The sequence below is a fragment of the Mobula birostris genome, chromosome 18, assembly GCF_030028105.1.
Source record: "Mobula birostris isolate sMobBir1 chromosome 18, sMobBir1.hap1, whole genome shotgun sequence".
NCBI classification, from domain to species: domain Eukaryota; kingdom Metazoa; phylum Chordata; class Chondrichthyes; order Myliobatiformes; family Myliobatidae; genus Mobula; species Mobula birostris.
Window position 1 is genome coordinate 59571466 of NC_092387.1, and position 21959 is coordinate 59593424.

A 21959-nucleotide genomic window follows, 5' to 3' on the forward strand; every position below is an offset into this window, starting at 1 on the left:
CCTTGATGCTTCAGATAGACAAGGTAGGCTATTATATAGTTCAGCCTAAATCTATTTCCATGAACACTATCTGACCTGCACAATATTTCTAGCACTTTGCTGTTTTTAATGTTTGTAACAGTGTTCTCCCTGGCACCAACATAGCATGCCCACAACACACTAAGCCTAACCGTAAATCTTTGGAATGTGGGAGGAAACTTGAGCATCCTGAGGAAACCCAGAAGGTCACAGGGAGAACTCCATTACAAAGATAAGGAACATAGAAAACCTACAGCACAATACAGGCCATTCGGCCCACAACGCTGTGCTGAACATGTACTTACTTTAGAAATTACCTAGAGTTACCCAGAGCCCTCTATTTTTCTGAGCTCCATGTACCTGTCCAGGAGCCTCTTAAAAGACCCTATTGCATCCGCCTCCACCACTGTCGCCGGCAGCCCATTTCACGCACTCACCACTCTCTGCGTAAAAAACTTACCCCTGACATCTCCTCTGTACCTACTTCCAAGCACCTTAAAACTGTGCCCTCTCATGTTAGCCATTTCAGCCCTGGGAAAAAGCCTCTGAGGAGAGGGATGACAAAGGGCCTCGGCCTGAAACGTCGACTGTACCTCTTCCTAGAGATGCTGCCTGGCCTGCTGCGTTCACCAGCAACTTTGATGTGTGTCCCATGTGGACCTCGTCAGTTAGCTCTGAACTGGAATGGAAGCAACTCATCCTCAATCCGAAGGGACAGCTTAACAAAGGTCGAATAGGTGAGGACTTTATTCCCTGAGCACATGAGAATGGGGGAAGAATTAATAGAGGTATACAAAATTATGAGGGGTATAGATAGAATAAGTGCTTTTTCCACTGAGGCTGGGTGAGACTAAAACTAGAGGTCGTGGGTTAAGGATGAACGGTGGAATTTGTTAAAGGGGAACATGAGGAGGAACATCTTTACTCAGAGGGTGGTGAGAATGTGGAACCATCCGCCAGCGGAAATGGTGGATGCAGGTTCTATTTCAACATTTAAGGAATTTGGGTAGGTAAGTGGACGCGTGGGGTATGGGAGGGCTATGTTTTGGGCACAGGGCAATGGGACTAGGCATGAACTAGATGGGCAGAAGGGCCTGTTTCTGTTCTGTTCTGTTGTACTTTCTATGACTCTCTGGAGGAAAGAGAGTATGGAAGTTTAAGGAGGTTGATATAGTGTGGTAAATGGAGTGCCTTGCCTGAAATACTTCCAAGGTTCCTGAGTGTTATTGGAGCCGCATTCATTCAGTCTGGTGGATGGCTGTTCCTGTGAAAGGTGGACAGGACTAATTAGGAAACAAAAGCAGAGAATTAGATAAGCTAAAAGGTGAAAGGTAGAAGCCAGTCAACAAGGCAGTCAAAAGGATGGGGGTGATAGATTTGCAACTTCATAGAAGTAAGAGCGTACAGCCTTTTGGAACAGCTCAGTCAGCAAATGCATGAATAGGACTTGCTACCAAACCACATCGTCATATGCTCTTGGGTTAAAACTGGGAGAACAATAACGAAGGTATTTCATAAATGGTTGATTGGTTGGCATCCATCTGTCTTAAAGGACAAAGGGTGATGATGATCATCATAAGCCGGGCGGAAGTAATGGAGATCCCGAAAAGTCCAGTTGTCAAGATCCCCCTCTCAGGCTCACCAGTGTAGTCCAAAGCAAAGCTAATGAAGCAATATGTTTGGCACCAGCTTGGCTGCAGGAGCTGCCAAAAGGATGTTCAATGACGTCCAGCTGCCTTAGGGGCTCCACTCCGGATTTTCTGTCTGGGTTTACTCCCATAGCCTTCGCCTCTCCCGAGGCTGCCCACAAGGCAGTGGGGTTACTTACCCATAGCTGAGGGATCTGGTTCATGAGCACCAGGGTGTGTCCACACACTGGTGGGCCTGCATACTACATGTGCAGGGGCCAGACCTCCTCCCTGTCCTCTGTAGCTCAGCCTGAGTCTGAAAGGAGACCAGTTTCCCTGTGTCACCAGCGAGGAGGCACTATATGAGGCTTGCTGTTAGACAGGCTATGTACTGGCAGAGAGAGCCTTACACCTTCTCGCAAGTCTGCTAGCCAGCGGTGGATGCTGAAAATGAGAGCAACAAGTACTATCCACTACACCAGATGTGTCACAACAAGCACAACAAGCCAATGATGACACTCATAATCAGACAGCAGGTACACAGGAGTGCAACCTTGGCTGAGATCTCCTTAGCCCAAAGATACTAAGGCACCATTACTGCCTTCTTGCTAATAAAAGCAAATTCATAGCAAAAGAGGAACTGAACACAAGACATTTCTAATCAGTATCAATGAACCACTCATTCTCTTAACCAGCTAAACCACAAAGTATTTTGTCTCTCCCTCTGTGATCCAGTTAGCCTGAGTGGCATCAATTTTCCTAAGCCTCTTATTTCCTGATTTAATATTAGGCAACCTTATACATTAAGCTGTTATGCAAAATGTAGTAAGGAAAAAATAATTATCTCTGTCATAGCTGATGCTGTAAAATTTCATTACTCGACACCAAGCAAAATAGATCATTTTTATCTTCTCATTAATTAACAGTAAAAACCTCAAAATATCCCACAATAATTATTACAGCAATTTGTATTATCACTAAATAACACTCTGGAAGATTAAACTTCCTAAATACACTTTAAACAAGTTAATTGCTGAAATATTAAAAGTATTAAAATACACACATTTGCACTCCATGCCCACTTTATTAGGTACAGGAGTGAAACCTGTATTCTGCTGCTACAGCCCATCCATTTCAAGGTTCGACATGCTGCGCATTCAGAGGTACTCCTCTGCATACCAGGTGTGGTTATTTGAGTTACTGTCGCCTTCCTATCAACTTAAACAAGTCTGGCCATCCTCCTCTGACCTTTCTCATTAACAAGGAGTTTTTGCCCTCAGAACTGCTGCTCAATGGAACTTTTTTTTTGCTTACTGCGCCATTCTCTGTAAACTCTAGAAACTATTGTGCATGAAAATCCCAAGAGATCAGCAGTTTCTGAGATACTCAAACCACCCCATCTGGCATTAACAATCATTTCATGGTCAAAGTGACTTAGATTACATTTGGTCCCTATTCTTATGTTTGGTCTGAACAAAAACTGAACATCTTAACAATGTCTGCATGCTTTTATGCATTGAGTTGCTGCCACGATTGGCTGACTGGATATTTACATTAACATTAACATGCAGGTGTACCTAATAAAGTGGCTACTGAGTGTATATATGCAATCTAAGGCTTCTCTACCATTCTTTTTATCTTAAAGCGACTTTCCATGAGTGCCATGATAAAGTAGTGGAAGGGGTGGTTCCGGAGTTCACAGCTCAATTCTGGCGTCATTCTATAAAGAATCTCTTTATGTCCTTCCCGTGGAATGCATGGGTTTTCCCCGGATGCTCTGCTTCCTCCCACAGTCCAAAGACGTACCGGGTAGGTTAATTGGTCATTGTAAATTGTCTCGTGATTAGGTTAGGGTTAATCGGGGTTGTTGGGGGTTGCTCAGGCTTGAAGGGCTGGAAGGGCTGTATCACTTAATAAAATAAATAAGCTTCTCCTGAATCTCAATCAGAGACAAGTTTAAAATAAAATCAAGTGGGAGCTGTAAAGTGCACTGGGAAATGTGGAGACTGTGTCCCTGATTAGCACATTAAAAAGCACTGCAATCAGCACCACAATCAATTGTGTATGTAAAGCCATTTCAAGAGAACTATAAATGTCACTAAAGTTCAAAGATCTCATTAAAGGATTGACTAATTGCACTGGTTTAAATTTAGCAAGTGCTTGTTTTGCATATATTTTTTTAAATATTAGATGAGTAAAATAAATTTTGCCCATATTTGCAACCTGGTTATGAACTCATGTAGTCTCTTTAGAAAAGTTAGAAGGCACATTACAGCAGATTGGTTTCATGTGAATCCAAGGGGAATAAAAGGGTCATTTGGCCGTTAGCTGAAACACAGGAAGATGTGATGCAAAAGAGGCAAAGTCACAATGAAGGCAACTATTTTTAATCAGACAGTAGTGGCTTATTAATACCCCCTTACTTTTTTTGCTTCCGCTATACTCACCAGTTTTGCCTTCTACCAAGATCAGTTTTATCATCTGATTTACTTTCTATCACTCTACCACGGACCTTTCTTTTGGTCCATTGCTCACCCTCCCTCTCACCAATTCCACTTGCAATGATTCCCTCTATCTTCAGCTCTGATATGAGAAAATAACCTGAATTATTAAGTCCAGATGAAAGGTTTCAACCGGAAATATTGACTGCACATTTCCCTCCATAGATGCTACCTGACCTGCTAAGCTCTTCCAGCTTTTTGTCTGTTGTTCTGGATTCCAGTACCTGCAGTTTCTTGTGTCTCTATCTAAAACATTAACTCTGCTTCTCTCTATACAAGTATCGTCTGTTCTGCATGTTTTTATAACACTGTTCATCACTTCTCCCAATATGCATTGGGATCAAACTCTTTACAACCCTCCAGCCTCCGCACCTCCTTACCAAAGGGCAGGAGGTACAGAGCCTGAAGTCCCAAACCATCAGGTTCAAGAACAGCTACATCTCTTCAACCATTCGGTTCTTGAAACAACCAGCAAAACCCTAAGCACTACCTTGATATAGCAACATTATGTCCATTTTGATCACTTTGCACAAAAATGGACATTATTGTGCTTTTTTTTTGTGAAAATTGTGTATAGTTTGCCTTCCTTGTGAATGCTGCTTATCTGATGCAATGTGCCTGTGATGCTGCTGCAAATAAGTTTTTCATTGCACTTGTGCATACATGTACCTATATACATTATAATAACGTCAATTTTTGACTTTGAAATAGGGGACTACTGTTCTTTTTTTTAAGGATTAGATTAGATTAGCTTTGTCTGTCACATCCACATTGAAACATACAGTGAAATGCACCATGCAACTCTATGAAACAAAAAGATTATTCAACCTGTGAACTTGACTGACATACCTCAATCACTTCCCTGTCAGAACTCTCCACCCCTTGTTTCTCAACAGTTCTCAGTTGGAGAGGATGTTTCCTATAGTGGGGGTGTCTAGGACCAGAGGGCACAGCCTCAGTATAGAGGGGCATCCATATAGAACAGAGATGAAGAAAAATGTCTTTAGCCAGAGGATGGTGAATATGTGGAACTCTTTGCCACAGACAGCTCTGCGGACCAGGTCATTGGGTATATTTAAGGCAGAGGTTGATAGGTTCTTGATTAAACAGGGTGTCAAAGGTTACGGGGAGAAGGCAGGAGAATGGGGTTGAAAGGGTTAATACATCAGCAATGATGGAATGGCAGAGCAGACCCGATAGGCCAAATGGCCTAAATCTGCTCCTATGTCTTATGGTCTTATTATATTCATCAGTTCACTATTCTCAGCTCGCCCAAGGGAAAGAAGGCCATTAATTACACTAAATAACAAATAATTTTCTCTATTTTCTCACAGAAATAAAATTTCAACCTCTATATACTCAATACTTTGGCTGGCATCTTTCATTTCTACCAACAGATTACTCACCTTGAAGAGATCTGCCACCAGCCCATAGTCTGCCACCTGGAAGATGGGAGCCTCTGGATCCTTGTTAATGGCTACAATGGTCTGGAAGGAAAGCAGAACACTCAGTGACCACAAAGTAGGTTCATTCAAATATACAATTCCTATCAGCAAAGAAACTTCCTGTTACTGAAAAAGATTTAAACATCAGCACTGAACTCTCGGGAATACCTCAGAAACAAAAAGCCTTCTAATAAAGTCACCATAGAAATACAAAATTCAATTGGCATTGCCAAGGGTTAATTAGAACAGTACAGCACAACAAGCCCTTTAGCCCACAATACTGTGCCAACCTTTTAACCTACTTCAAGACCAATCTAACCCTTCCCTCCCTCACATCCTTCCATTTTTCTTTTATCCATGTGCCTGTCTAAGAGTGTCTTAAGTGTCCCTAATGTATTTCCCTCTACCACCACCCCTGGTAGCAGGTACAATGCTCCTACCACTCTCTGTGTAAAAAAACTTACCTCTGACGTCCTCCCTATACCTTACTCCCAACATGTTAAAGTTATGCCCCATGTATCAGCCATTTCTGCCCTGGGAAAAAAGTCTCCTCAATCTATGCTTCTTATTATTTTGTACACCTCAATCAAGACAACTCTCAGATTTCTTTCTCTCCAAAGAGAAAAGCCCTAGCTTGCACAACCAATCCTCATAAGGCATGCGCTCTAATCCAGGCAGCATCCTGGTAAATATCCCCTGCACCCTCTCTAAACATTCCACATCCTTTCTACAATGAGACGACCAGAACAGTTCTGGTCTGATGAAAGGCAAACAGATGCACTTACACTGCCTGTTAAAAGTATTCACCCCCCACCTTCGGAGTGTTTTCATGTTTTATTGTTTTACAACATAGAATCACAGTGGATTTAATTCGGCTTTTTTGATCAACAGAAAAGACTCTTTCATATCAAAGTGAAAACAAAATTCTACAAATTGGTATAAATTTATTACAATTATTAAACACAAAATAACTGATTGCATAATTACTCACCCCCTTCAAGTAAGTACTATATTTAGTAGATGCACTTTAGGCAGCAATTACAGTCTTGAGTCTGTGTGAATAGGTCTCTACCAACTTTGCACATCTGGACACAGCAATTCTTCTTTATAAAACTGCTCAAGCTCTGTCAGATTGCATAGGGATTGTGAATGAATAGCCCTTTTCAAGTTCAGCCACAAATTCTCAATTGGATTGAGGTCTGGACTCTGACTTGGCCACTCCAGGGCATTAACTTTGTTATTTTTAAGCATTTCCTGTGTAGCTATGGCTTTATGCTCGGGGTCATTGGCTTGCTGAAAAACAAATCCTTTCTCAAGTTGCATCAGTTTTCCTCCACAATTTCCCTGTATTTTGCTGCATTCATTTTACTTTCAATCCTCACAAGCCTTCCAGGGCTTGCTGCAGTGAAGCACTCCCACAGCATGATGCAGCCACCACCATGCTTCATGGTAGGGATGGTGTGTTTTTGATGATGTGCAGTGTTTGGCTTATGTCAAACATAGTATTTAGCCTGATGGCCAAAGTCCTCAATTTTGGTTTCATCAGATCATAGAATCTTTTTACACATGACTTCTGAGTCTCCCAAATGCCTTCTGGCAAACTCTAGCCGAGATTTCATGTGAGATTTTTTCAAGTGGCTTTCTCTTTGCCACTCTCCCACAAAGCTGCAACTGGTGAAGCATCCAGACAACAGTTGTTGTATGTGCAGTCTCTCCCATCGCAGCCACTGAAGCTTGTAACTCCACCAGAGTTGTCATAGGTCTCCTGGTGGCCTCCCTTACTAGTCGCCTTCTTGCACGGTCACTCAGTTTTTGTGGATAGCCTGCTCTAAGCAGATTTACAGCTATGCCATATTCTTTCCATTTCTTGATAATTGACTTACCTGTACTCCAAGGAATATTCAGTGACTTGGAAATTTTCTCATATCCATCTCCTGACTAGTGCTTTTCAATAATCTTTTCGCGGAGTTGTTTGGAGTGTTCTTTTGCCTTCATGGTGTCGTTTTTGCCAGGATACTGACTCACCAGCAGTTGGACCTTCCAGATACAGTATTTTTACTACAATCAATTGAAACACTTTGACTGCACATGGTGACCTCCATTTAACTATGCGACTTCTAAAACCAATTCGCTGCACCAGTGATGATTTGGTGTGTCATATTAAAGGGGGTGAATACTTATGCAATCAATTACTTTGTGTTACGTATTTGAAATTAATTGAGATCACTTTGTAGAGATCTGTTTTCACTTCGACACGAAAGGCTTTTTCTGTTGATCAGCGTTAAAAAAAGCCAAATTAAATCCACTGTGATTATTAGATTAGATTATGAGGACACTCAGTCCTCGTTTATTGTCATTTACAAATGCATGCATTACGAAATGATACAATGTTCCTCCAGAGTCATATCACAAAAAAAACAGGACAAACCAAAGACTAACACTGACAAGACCACATAATTATAACATATAGTTACAGCAGTGCAAAGCAATACCATAATTTGATAAAGAGCAAACCATGGGCACGGTAAAAAGAAGTCTCAAAGTTCCAATCGACTCCCAATAGCAGGCGGCAAAAGGGAGAAACTCTCCCTGCCATAAACCTCCAGGCGCCGACAAATGCCAATGCATTGCAAGCACCCAACCTCAGCCCTCCAACACCGAGCACCGAGCACCATCTCTGCCGAGCACCTCAATCCCGCTCCGGCCGCCGAGCAACAAACAAAGCCAAGGACACAGGGCCTTCTCCTCCGGAGATTCTGGATCACACAGTAGCAGCAGCAATGTTGTAAAACAATAAAACATGAAAACTTCCGGGTGGTGGGGCGGTGGGGTGAATACTTTTTATAAGCACGGTATACTGCATCTCCTAGGAGCAAGGTACTCACTATGGCTGGGCTCTTGTCCACTTAGCTACAGATGGATGCATTTCTGCTCAGGCAGTCAATGTATACTTGCAGCTGGCACCACTGAACCATGATCCCTAGTCACTTCGTCACCCCCACATCCCACCTCTTTCCTCCCTTCTCTCTCTCTATTCAACTATGTCTTAGCTTGATAAATCAAGTCAATGTTCTGCAAGTAACATATTTTACATTTCTAAATTTCAATACGTATCAGGTCTGTTGGTAAGTACATTAGAAATTCACTTCCCTACAATTTATGTTTCTCAAAAGATCACACGACCTTTAAATCATTTCAAAGCATAACTTATCAAACAAAAAAAAAGTCAATCAACAAAGAAAGTATTGCTTAAATTTCAGCATGTTAAATATAAGAAACATTATACACTCAGTGGACTCTTTATTAGGTACCTCCTGTACCTAATAAAGTGGCCACTGAGTGCATGTACATGGTTTTCTGCTGTTGTAGCCCATCCCTTCAAGGTTTGACATGTTGTGCTCTTCTGCACGCCACTGTTGTAACTTGTGGTTACTTGAGTTACTGTTGCCTTCCTGTTAGCTTGAACCAGTCTGGCCATTCTCCTTTGACCTCTCATTAGCAAGGCATTTTCACCCACAAAACTGCGCTCACTGGATGTTTTCTGTTTCTCACACCATTCTCTGTGAATTCTAAAGACTGTTTTGCATGTAATCTCAGGAGGTCAGCAGTTTCTGAGATACTCAAACCACCCCATTTGGCACCAACAATCACTCCATGGTCCAAGTCACTTAGAACACATTTCTTCCCCATTCTGATGTTTGGTCAAACAACAACTAAACCGCATGGCCATTTCTGCATGCCTTTATTCAATGAGTTGCTGCTACACGATTGGCTGATTAGATAGTTGCATTAACAAGGTGTACAGTTGTACCTCATTATGTGACCACAGAGTGCAGATTACAGGGACTCTGTACCTCCCTCTGCAATTGGATCCTTGACTTCCTAACCAAAGACCACAGTCTCTGCAGATTGATGATAATATATCCTCCTTGCTGACGATCAACACTGGTGCACCTCAGGGATGTGTGCTTAGCCCACTGCTCTACTCTCTATATACACATGACTGTGTGGCTAGGCATAGCTCAAATACAATCTATAAATTTACTGACAATACAACCATTGTTGGTAGAATCTCGGGTAGTGACGGGAGGGCGTACAGGAGTGAGATATGCCAACTAGTGGAGTGGTGCTGCAGCAACAACCTGGCACTAACGTCAATAAGATGAAAGAGCTGATTGTGGACTTCAGGAGGGTAAGATAAAGGAACACATACCAATCTTCATAGAGGGTTTGGAAGTGAAGAGAGTGAGCAGCTTCAAGTTCCTAAGTGTCAAGATCTCTGAGGATCTAACCTGGTCCCAACATATCAATGTAGTTATAAAGAAGGGAAGACAGCGGCTATACTTTATTAGGAGTTTGAAGAGATTTGGCATGTCAACAAATATACTCAAAAACTTCTATAGTTGTACCATGGAGAGCATTCTGACAGGCTGCGTCACTGTCTGGTATGGAGGGGCTACTGCACAGGACTGAAAGTAGCTGCAGAAGGTTGTAAATCTAGTCAGCTCCATCTTGGGCACTAGCCTACAAAGTATCCAGGACATCTTTAGGGAGCGGTGTCTCAGAAAGGCAGTGTCCATTATTAAGGACCTCCAGCACCCAGGGCATGCCCCTTTCTCACTGTTACCATGTTGGTAGGAGATACAAAAGCCTGAAGGCACACACTCAGCGGTTCAGGAACAGCTTCTTCCCCTCTGCCATCCCATTCCTAAATGGGCACTGAAGCTTTGGGCACTGCCTCACGTTTTTTAATATACAGTATTTCTGTTTTTGCACATTTTTTAAAACCTATTCAATATACGTAATTTGATTTACTTGTCTATTTATTATCTATATTCTATCTATATTGTCTATATTCTACTTTATTTATTTTTTTCTTCTCTCTCTCTCTCTGCTAGATTATGTATTGCATTGAACTGCTGCTGCTAAGTTAACAAATTTCACATCACATGCCGGTGATAATAAACCTGATTCTGATTCTGAAGTGCAGAAGAGTGGAATGTGACTAATGATTGTGCTTGTAAAACCGCCTTCAGAGAGGCAGTCAATGTGGCTAAATACAGTACAGCTGAAATCTACTACAGTAACCTGCAAAACTAGACACAGAATTAAAATCATATGTGGTCATGTGTGACTAGAATCAGACAGTGGCTGGGAAGCAAGTGAACCAAAGTATGTCCAGATATAATTTAGCTTAAAACCACAATGCATTTATATTTTCACAAATTTTACATTTCTTCCCACTGGTCCTGAACACCATGTCATCCTAAAACTGATTACCATGTCCCAACAGCACTGGTGACATGAAAGCACCTCAACTTGTCAATGAATGTAATTAAAATATGTTAAGTCAATAGAGCTGATAGTTGCAGGAATTCCTAAAGGGGGAAGCTTGCCAGGAAATCCACTCAGACTCTTAAGATTTAACACATAATGGATGCACATTTTATTTTGTACTTCAATTTCATTAAGTGAATTAAATGCTCAAAAGGAGGGAAAGGGTGAAGGAATAAAAATTACGATCATGCTCAGAGGCAGAAGCAGTTTTCCCTTTCAAAAATACTTTCTCAGTCTCCAAATGTGGAGGATATTGACACTTGCAAGTTGCAAGGTTTTATATTGCAGTTTTTAGAATGGAAAGTTCCAGGATAGCTTATGGCCCCTGTTAAAAATAACGTGCAAAAGAAGTGAAGAATATGTGTGTTGGGGAGGTCATCAGGAGGAAGACAACAACAAAACCTGAAAACAAGCTGACACAGTCATCCAGTCCTGATGAAGGATCTCGGCCTGAAACGCGGACTGTTTATTCTCCTCCATAAATGCACTACTGTGGTGCCTACAGTTTTAGTGTGCTTTAATATAAATGCTCAGTTTTGATATAAAATTAGAAAATGACTGATACCCAAACAATCTGAATAAAAAAAAGTCGAAGGAATTATCATTTTTCTATGTGTAATTCCATTTTTGGAATTTACAATTACAGATGGCCACAACAGCCAAGTCACGATACATTTTAAAATAAAGATAAATAAATTTCTGAATCCTAAAGGCTTCAAGGAAAGTGGGGAGTGTGAATAAGGTATTGAGATAGGAGATCGATGACAGTTGAAGAGCTGAATGGCCTATTTTCAATGTTCCTATGTAATTCATGTACCAGTTTAGTAATTCCAAGGTCAGGCCAGATTGACCCAAGCTAAGTGCAAGTGTTTTATCCAATTATGCACCCTGCCTGACTCAAACCAAATAAATTGCATCAGTTCATATTGGGCTTGATTCAAGTTGCTAGTACTCATACTGTAATGCTCCCCTCTGCTAATAAGGGTACTATACCTATTGGATTTAATTCAATTGGCACAATGGTATTTTACTATCTTCATAAAAGAACTGATTAACAAGGTAATTTCAAGAAATTCAAAATTTTGGTTTTCAGTAAAATGTTCAAATTTGATTTTTTTAAAAAGCTATAACTTCTTCATAGTGGGTTAATGCTTTTTTTAGTACACTTCCACATAAAGGACATTAATGGATTCACGGACGTAAAAAGCAGCTTTCACTGCAGAAGATTCTATGTATGGGGTTTATTGTTCTTGTTATGTTTGAGTGCACATGACTAAATTTATTCTGCTTAAAGATCTGTCTGAGATATATAAAAAATACTGGAAGTAGCACTTAAAGAGTTAGACTCTCAGATGTAGGATTCACAAAACCATCCGACAGTAAGAAGCCTGTGCATTAATAATACAATAACTCTTAAGCAAATATATTCACGCAAAATAAGAAGCTGCAGAAAAACAGTAAACATGTTAATTATAGAACATGCTATTAAGCTGAATAAAATATTTAAACTATTTTCAAAAGTTGCTTTGTTTTAAATAGCTTTTTGATAACTCTCAATATTCTAATACTACAGAGAAGGTTAGATATTACACAGGCACATACTCTAGAACTCACACTACCTACTGGCTATATTGCTCAGTTCAAAGAAACTTTCAGGATTGATCCCTATGAACAATTACAGTTAAGGGGGTCAGTTAGTTAAGGGGGTCAAAAGATACAGAAGGCAAGCTGACATAATTGAATTTACATACGGACCAACCACAATCTAAATAGGGAAGCAAGAGAACTTCTGTATGTCAAGTTGGATGAAATATAATCATCAAATTACAACACCACAGAAAGAAAACGACTATAAAAGCTTGTAAACCCACATGCAAAGTAAGGTTAAGAAAAAAGCTATACTATAAAAATTTCCTGGGCAAGACTGATAGATAAACACGGCTACAAGTTTATGCAGAATTTGTTGGAATTTTTAGGCAAGTGGGAAAAAAAGAATATACAATTTGTTTACACCCAAATATAAAATAACTTCACTTCAAACTGAATAAGAATCATTCTAACATGGAAATAAATGCAACCTCAACTGTATCGTTTCTATACCTACTATTTTTCGTGAAAAATTTTGTTGCACTTTGATCAGTGCCAGGGAAATGCCTGTGAGAATATCTCCGGCGCCACAGTGCAAAGAGCACTGAATTATTCAGAGATGGAATGATGGACTTTCTTTACACCATTACACTCAGCAGCTCATTTCTACTAGAATTCTGTTAGTACTTAATGTAAATAAAGATACACAATAAAATAGAAGGAAAACTTACCTTGCTATCCTTCATTCCTGCTAGGTGCTGAATTGCTCCTGAAATCCCAACAGCGATATAGAGCTCCTATAAATTTTAAAAGAAAATATTACAAAATATAAACTGTCAGCTCTTACTCTATACAATAATTTATACTGTCAATTCTACATCATAGAATTGATTAAAACCATCCTAGATCAATATCCACCTGTATGTCTGGCCTGTTTTACTTCAACTCCAGTATTTATGGTTCTGTCTATAGTAGTCCAGATCTTCAGTTCCTTTTCCATAGGAGAGATTAAGGCCATTCAGTCCATCAAGTCTGCTCCATCATTCAATGATTTATTATTCCTTCTCAACCCCATTCTCCTGTTCTCCCCATAACCTTTGACACCTTTTGCTAATCAAAAACCTATTAACCTCTGATTTCATCATACCCAATTGTCTTGGCCTTCACAGTCATCTGTGGCAATGAAATCTATAGATACACAACTCTTTACTGAGGCATGATCCTGCTTTGAGTTACTCCTTAAGCCCTATGTTTCGAACCAATCCTTTGGTCACTTAACCTAATATCTCCTTATGTTACCCAGTGTCAAATTTAGTTCTTTAGTATCCCTGTGAAGTGTTTCAGGATGTTTTACTGTTAATAGATATTCATTCTAACTGCAAGTTGTTAAGTGATTTCCTATCATGTTGATCTGATTAAAAATGTTTTATATTATGTCAGTAATTTCATCATCAATAGTTAAATGTTCATCTCAGAAAGCTTGAATAGACACAAATGCTAAAAGTAATTTATAAAATACGGTTCCTAGTTGGTCCATTTTCAGCAACAAAAACAAATACTGATTTTAAAAAGTTGCAAAGTTTGAACTTGCACTGCCTTAGTCAACAGAATAATAGATATGATATAAAAGGTTTTGGACATCACATAATGCCTGACCCCTTGGACTTCGAACATTAAAAATTGTTTTCAAATGACTATCAATGAAAAATTACTAATGAATATAGAAATCTGGTCCAAACATCATAAACCTAAATGACAAACAATTTCTAGAAATCTGCAAGATGCAATTGTATGTGAGTATAGGAAAAATAGGGTTTCCTGGCTTAGCAGATCTGATAAACCTCAAATCCATTTCTAAAATATAAAAGCATACATCTGGAGTGCATTGGTTTGAAGTACTTGCTACCGGTAAGCAATTGAACTTGAACAAATTTTTGTCATTAGATGTACACCTAGCACTATTACAAACACAACAGGTTCTGCAGATGCTGGAAATCCTGAGCAACACACCCACAAACTGCTGGGGTAGCTCAGCAAGTCGGGCAACAATCTATAGAGTAAACAATCAACATTGGGCTGTTTATTCCTCTCCATAGATACTGTCTGACTTGCTGAGTTCCTCCAGCATTCTGTGCGTGGTACACACACCACCAGACTTTGTTTTCCTTTAAAAAAGCAAAGAAACAAACTCCAATTTCCTTTTTAAAGTTATACTGAATCTGCTTCCACCACTTTCAAACAGTGCATTCAAAACAATTACTTGAGAAAAATAGATTTTCCCCATCCTGCCTTGACTCCTGTCTGTATAAACCAGGATCATCTAGTCCACACTACCAAACACCTTTAGAAGAAACATTTAGTCTACACAGCACTGCTCTAGTGTTCAACTTATTCCACCCTATTTTTAGTGGATTTAAAATGAAGCATGACATATGTTAATGAGTGGATTGTAATGATGTAGGCATCTAGCTGGAGATGACAAGAAACAAAAATGAAATTAAAATTTCCATTAATGATTAAATGCAGAAGGCTGAAAATTTCATTACAATTTGTAAAACAGTCTTTTTCAAGTTAAAAAAATTCCAAAACAATAAAATAAACAAAACAACAGGACCATGCTAAGTGCTTTTGTGCTTTTAAATTAAAAGTAAAATGCTTTGTAGTTGACAAGCAGATCTGTTCAATTGGAAAGAGCACTGTATTATCTGACCATCAACTATTGGGAATGCAGTTAACCATCACGAAACGACATAAAATCTCATAGTACACAATTCCTTGGGCTTGTACAAGTATTCATTTTGTCTCAGACTCTCTGCTTGATGGTTTGGTATTCTCTATTCATCTGTCCCTAGACACCCACCCTGACCACTCTATTACATATTGATGTTCTGCATCCTTTCAAAAGCTTTTGTGAGCATGTCCACTGTAGAGAACTCATTTTATTCAGAAATGCTGCGGCTCAAGCCCCATACTTGTCTATCTGGGATCATGAAAATACTCAGCAGGTCAGGCAGCATATACAGAGAGAAAGAAAACCAAAACTCATCAATTTTCATCAGTGTCAATATTTTTTCTTCTAGAGCTGCTGAATTGTATCACACATTTCATATTTTTGTGTAACATGGACCATCATTCTGTCCACTGAATCCAAACCGGGTCCCAGCACAATCGCATTCATCCACCACATATTCACTCACATGTCCACCACCTCCATTCCTACGCACCTACACACTAGAGGTTAACCAATTAACCTACCTTTGGGATATGGGAGGATATCCACACTGTCACAGGCAAATATGCCACACAGGCGGCACCCGAGGTCATGACTGAGCCCATATCACTGGTGCTGTGAGGCAGCAACACGGTTGGTCCTACCATGAATTGGTACTAGTTTATAATTGTCACGTACAGATATATAGTGAAAAGCTTTTGTTTACCTGCTGTCGACATATTATTCCTTACATAACAACACTGAGGTAATAAAAAGGAAAACAAAATACAGAATATAGTGTTACAAGTCCAGAGAGTGTGCAGTGCAGGTAGACAAGGGCTAAGATGAGGTAGATTAAGAGATCCGCAGGCCAAGACCATTCAAGATTACAGCAGGATAGAAGCTGTCCTTCTATCTTTCTGTGATATATCCGGGTGATTAAGAGTTCTCAGGCTTTTGTATCTTTTGCCCCACAGGAGGGGCTGAGGAGACAGAATGATGGGTTTGGGAGTGGTCCTTAATTACGTTGGCTGCTTTGCCGAAACAGCAGGAAATATAGATGATATTAATGGAGGGGAGGCTGGTTCCCTGACGGACTAGACTCTGTACATAACTTTATTCCTAATTTCAGTGGAGTTTGTGAATTTTATAAGGTGCAGAGAGAGATTAATTTGATCTCAGCATCTCAGATTAGCAATGGACTGGGGTTAGACCATCAGACATAGGAGCAGAATTAGGCCATCTGGCCCATCGTGTCTGCTCCACCATTCAATCATGGCTGATCCTTTATTTTATCTCCTCCTCAACCCCAGTTCCCGGCCTTCTCCCCATAACCTTTGATGCCATGTCCAATCAAAAATCTATCAATCTCTGCCTTAAGTACACCCAAAGACCTGGCCTCCACAGCTGCATGTGGCAACAAATTCCACAAATTCACCACCCTTTGTCTAAAGAAATTTCTCTGCATCTCTGTTTTGAAAGGGTGCCCCTCTATCCTGAGGTTGTGCCCTCTTGTCCTAGACTCTCCCACCATGGGAGACATCCTTTCCGTATCTACTCTGTCTAAGACTTTCAACATTCAAAAGGTTTCAATGAGATCCCCCCTCATCCTTCTGAATTCCAGCGAGTACAGACCCAGAGCTATCAAACATTCCTCATATGATAACCCTTTCATTCCTGGAATCATTCTTGTGAACTTCCTCTGGACCCTCTCCAATGCCAGCACATCCTTTCTAAGATGAGGGGCCCAAAACTGTTCACATTACTCAAGGTGAGGCCTCGCGAGTGCCTTATAAAGCCTCAGCATCACATCCTTGGCAGGGGTGGGAAAGGAAGAAAGAGATGCCCATGCAAGGGGGGGGGGGGGGTGGGGAGTGGACAAGGCCAAATTCTCCAATGACACTCATACTCTGGAAATACCAAAAGCAAGAAACATAAGCCTACGTAGTTGTGCCCCAGGAAGCATTTGGGACCCTGCTATACAGCTTATTTTTGATTTGTATAGCACCTATACAGGATATATAGTAGTACAGGATAACTTCACTCACCTCAACACTGAGCAGATTCCACAACCTACGAACTCACTTGCAAGGACTCTACAAATTCATGTTCTCAGTATTATTTATTTACTGTTTTATTGGTTTCATAAACTGTCTTCTTTTGCACATTGGTTGCTTGTCAATCTTTGTTAATTATAGTTTTTCATAAATTCTATTGTTTCTTTTGTAATTTTCCAAGTAAATGCCTGTCAAAAAAATGAATTTCAAGGTAGTATGTGGTGATATATGTACTTTGATAATAAATTTGCTTTGAACTTACACTCAGTGGCCATTTTATTAGGTAGCTCCAGTACCTAATAAAGTGGCCACTGTGTATAGGTCCATGGTCTGCTGCTGTGGCCCATTCACTTCAGGGTTCAACATGATGTGCTTTCAGAGATGTTCTTCTGCACACAAATGTTGTAACGAATGGTTATTTGAGTCACTGTTGCCTTCCTGTCAGCTTGAACCAATAAGGCCTTACTCCTCAGACCTCTCTCATTAACGACGCAAACACAAGGAAATGGTGTTTTCACTCACAGAATTGCCGCTCACTGGATGCCTTTTAGTTTCTGTAAACTCTAAGAGACTGCAGTGTGAAAATCCCAAGAGATCACCAATTTCTGAGATACTCAAACCACCCAGTCTGACACCAACAATCACTCCATGGTTAAAGTCACTTAGATCACATTCCTTCCCCATTCTGATATTTGGTCTGAACATCAAATGAACCTCTTGACCAGGTATGTAGAGTTGCTTCCACATGATCAGCTGATTAGATATTTCCATTAATGAGCAGGTGTACAAATGAACCTAATAAAGTGGCTAGAGTGTATCTGCCTGCAACAGTATACACACCAGTGGGCTCCATCTTCAGTTCCTGCTTTCTGCCAGGTAGGAAGTCAAATGATCTCCACACCATCCAGAGGCCCTCCATTGGTCAGAGTTGACCATGGATGTTGCATCCTAGCTGTCCACATTGTATACACAAGCCAAGTACACAGGCCAGGGCAGTATAATTTGGAGAGCAAGCTGTTGTCCATGCAACAGGCTCCCCCTCTCCACACAGCTAATGATTTCAAAGGAACAGCAGAGACCCATGTAGTTTAGCACCAGTGGCATCGCAGGAGTTGCCCATCAGCATTGAACACAATGTAGGAGTGCCAGCTCTAGAGTTTTCCTTGAGGTTTACTTCCAAAGCCTTCCCCATGAGGGAAAGGCAGTGGCGGTTTCAGATCAGAGTTTTACTTCTCCTAGATGAGCTGCCAACCACAGATAACAAGCTCCATCTGCCCAAAGTGACTGGTTTTAAGGTGCCACTAACCTGCCCTTGCTACCTCTCCTGTTAGTAGAAATAGTTTTGCTGGGCTTAGAAGCTAGGCCACATATGGAAGGCCAGGAGTTGGACTTGGTTGTCAGAAGCTATTTGAGATGCACACCACTGGGAGCATTTAACAGGTAGAGCAAATTTATTCCCACTATAACCCCCCACCCCCACTCCTGCTATGACAACCTTAAGGAATACATCCAGATGTATTTGGAAAATAATGATGAAGGTCAGAAAGTGAAACAGATAGGGTCATAACCATTTGACTATGGTTCTAATGGGAAGAAGAGAGGAATACAACTTAAAAGCAGGGCTAAATTGAACTGTGATGCTCCCACAATGAAAGCTCATAGTCAAATAGCCTATTGCCTTGGTTCATTCTTAGGAGAGAGGCATCTCAGTGACTTGGCAGACAGTGCAAACAGGAATGTAGAGTGAGTACTTTTTTAGGAGCCATAGCAGATGAAATGAAAGTAATTTAGAAGGGGGAATAATAAGATCTTCATGTTACCACCATCTCATAGACTTATGCCATTAGGACATTTCAATAAATATCCATTTACAGTTTAATCAGCTTGATCCTAAATAGGGACTCAGATTTATTAAACACAGCCAAGGCCTCTTTAAAAGACAGACACAAAGGTTAACTATCCACATTTGTTTTAATTTGCAACTATCTAATCACAAATGCCTTAAATCCCACATGAACAGGACAATTTAAACTTAGGAGCAGATTATACTGCAAAGCAGATACGTAATATATTGTTACAGGAAGATCAAATAAATTTTGTTAATCATTACTTTAGACTGCTGCGATTTAATTATATGATAGCACAGGGGTGCCTTAGGGGGCCTTCCAGCAAATTTACAAATGTACAGAGTTGCGAGGAGGGTTAGGGAGTAGTGGGAAGGTTGTGGTTACTACAACTTCAGTTCAATACTTTGCACATTCGATTCAATGGAGAAAAAAAGGTCAGCTTGCCAGGCAGGAAAAACAGATTATGAACTATGGAAAGACACTATTTCAGCACAGGACTGTACATTTATCAAAGTTACCAGCCTACATTGTGAAACATTCTTCATTTGTGACAGACTACCAAGCTGGCGTACAAAAGGCAAGTGAAACAAAGGCTGCACAGAAACCTGTTTAGAATGTTCTGGAATGTTGAAAAGCAAAAACTGTTTTGGTTTTGAATGCATTCGAAAACTCAGTGAAAGTTGTATGGAGTGAGTGTAAGAGCACAAAAGAGAACAAGGAAAGAGGGAGAGGGAGAATGAAATGTGAGAAAATAAAGGAAGAGTGAAAAAGAGAGAAAAAGGGGAAAAAGGAGGAAAAGAGGAAGAATTTTAAAAAGTGAGAAGAAAAAAAAGAGGAAGAGTAAGGAAATAACGGAGAAGGTTCTCACTTCCCAAACCATATATCATTGCATATTCAGAGATGGGAAGAACATAACTCATTTCTTGTTATTTGTATAGCTTGGCAAAAATGGTCACAAAACCCATTCTGTTGAAAATGTTCTCCCACACTGACATTATAACTACAAACTCTATGTTAAAAAGAGGTAAAGGCAGTTCCTCCAGAATATTTTGTGAGTGTTGAAAGGGATAATTCTGACAGTTCCAGAATCATTGCCTTAATTTAATTCTATTAAAACATATCACTAACTTGTTCACTTTTGATTGACCTAGTTACCTAGATGAGACATTTTATGGACTTCATGCTATACATACAGTTAAAGTTTGAGAGCTGAAGGCTTTATTATAAGCATGTTCACAGGCAAATTTCACAGTATGTTTATGCTCCAAACTCTTTGAAAGAATGATTGAAGAAAATACTCGGCTTGGTCGCCAGTTCTTTCTTGTAAGAGGAAGACAATATAGCACAGATAAGCTGATAATTTTTTAAATGGACGCACTGCAGTCAATCTATCTAAGCTACTGTTTACATGAAAGGTGATACATCAAACATATGCTTTCATAGATGAGCTGGGGTGTCGAAGGCACACATGATGACACCTGATATGTAATGCACACTCGCCAGCTTGGTCCCTTCCTCGTGAACTTACACTGGTCATTTTAACAAGAGAAACACTAATTCGAATTTCAAGGGTCTATTTACATCAAATGCTTTAGAGTTTTGCCCCCACTAAAAAACATTTACCAAGTTATTTCCACATGAAGTTCCTCATGTGTCAATACCACAGAAGAGCACAGGGCATACTTCTTTGGATTCAGAAAAGTGAAAGGCAAAGAATGTGAAAAAGAACACTGCATTTAACCTTCAGTTGTAATGGGACTAATAAGCTTTCTGTTATTTGCACATGTTATTAGAAAGGAAATTAAGCAGAGAATTTGGAGCATGTGCTCTATCTGCTCAATACTTGCTTCATCCCAGTCCTCAGATTTTCTCCACCTTCCATCAGGGAGACCACGTAATTACCCAACGATGAGTGTTTGGGGTGTCTGCTGGAGTGAGAGACCCCACGCTGCTTCCTTCTGGGCTCCAGGGAGCAGTGCATCAATTGCTCTCAGCTAAATGCACTTGCACATGAATATTTCAGTACGATTTAATGTTTCTGTACAAACCCCTCAGGAGCGCAGCATCAATTTGTGAACAGAGCTCTAGTACAGTTAAAAGCCAGACCATATACTGCAATATCAAAAAGTCCATAAACCTGCTGGGAATTTATTTCTGGATAAAGCAAGAGGAAGCGAGAAGCTAGCCCTTGCGAGTTCCCGCTGCACACAAACAGACTCTCAAAAGTTTTTGCCGTAGCAACTCCTGAGCACAGCTAAATAATTCTGCTTCTTTATAAAAACACATCATGGAAAGCAAAGCTTTCTCTGGGGCTCTTCTCTTTGGAGAAGAGGAGGATAAGAGGTGTACAACATGATAAGTAGGATAGATCAAGTGGACAGCCAAAGATCTCATCGCGGGGCAGAAATGGCTAATATGAGGGGGCATAACTTTTAAGGTGTTGGGAGGAAAATAAAGGGGAGATGTCAGCGAGAAGTGTGTTTTTTTTTTAAACACAGAGAATGGTGAATGCATGGAACATCTGCCAGGGGTGGTGGGAGAGGCAGATACGTTAGGGACACTTAAGAGACTCCTAGATAGGCAATGGATGAAAGAAAAATGGAGGTCTATGTAGGAGGGAAGGATTAGATTGGTCTTGGAGTAGGTTAAAGGGTCGGCACAACATCATGGGCCAAAGGGCCTGTACTGCGCTGTACTGTTCTATGTCAAAGCACATTGCCAGGGTTGATCCAAATCTCCAAAGCTAATTTTTCAGTATTCATATTACTACGTGAAGCCACATTATCTGCATCCTGTTAAGAAAGACCTACAAAAAAAAATTGTACGACT

At 40.3% G+C, this 21959-nt stretch overlaps 1 protein-coding gene across 2 annotated transcripts in view; it reads right to left on the reverse strand.

Moving 5' to 3' along the window:
* Positions 1–21959, reverse strand: part of etfa (electron transfer flavoprotein subunit alpha) — a 71209-nt gene that overhangs the window by 9464 nt on the left and 39786 nt on the right. Inside the window, exons 10-12 of one of the 2 annotated variants that reach the window (XM_072282772.1) lie at positions 13248–13313; positions 5554–5634; positions 1215–1301 (exon numbers count right to left, since the gene is read on the reverse strand). In XM_072282772.1, coding sequence (XP_072138873.1) covers positions 1257–1301; positions 5554–5634; positions 13248–13313 — 192 coding nt within the window. In that variant the 3' untranslated portion in view covers positions 1215–1256. The remainder of the gene's footprint in view (positions 1–1214; positions 1302–5553; positions 5635–13247; positions 13314–21959) is intronic. The other variant, XM_072282773.1, reaches the window with a different exon arrangement.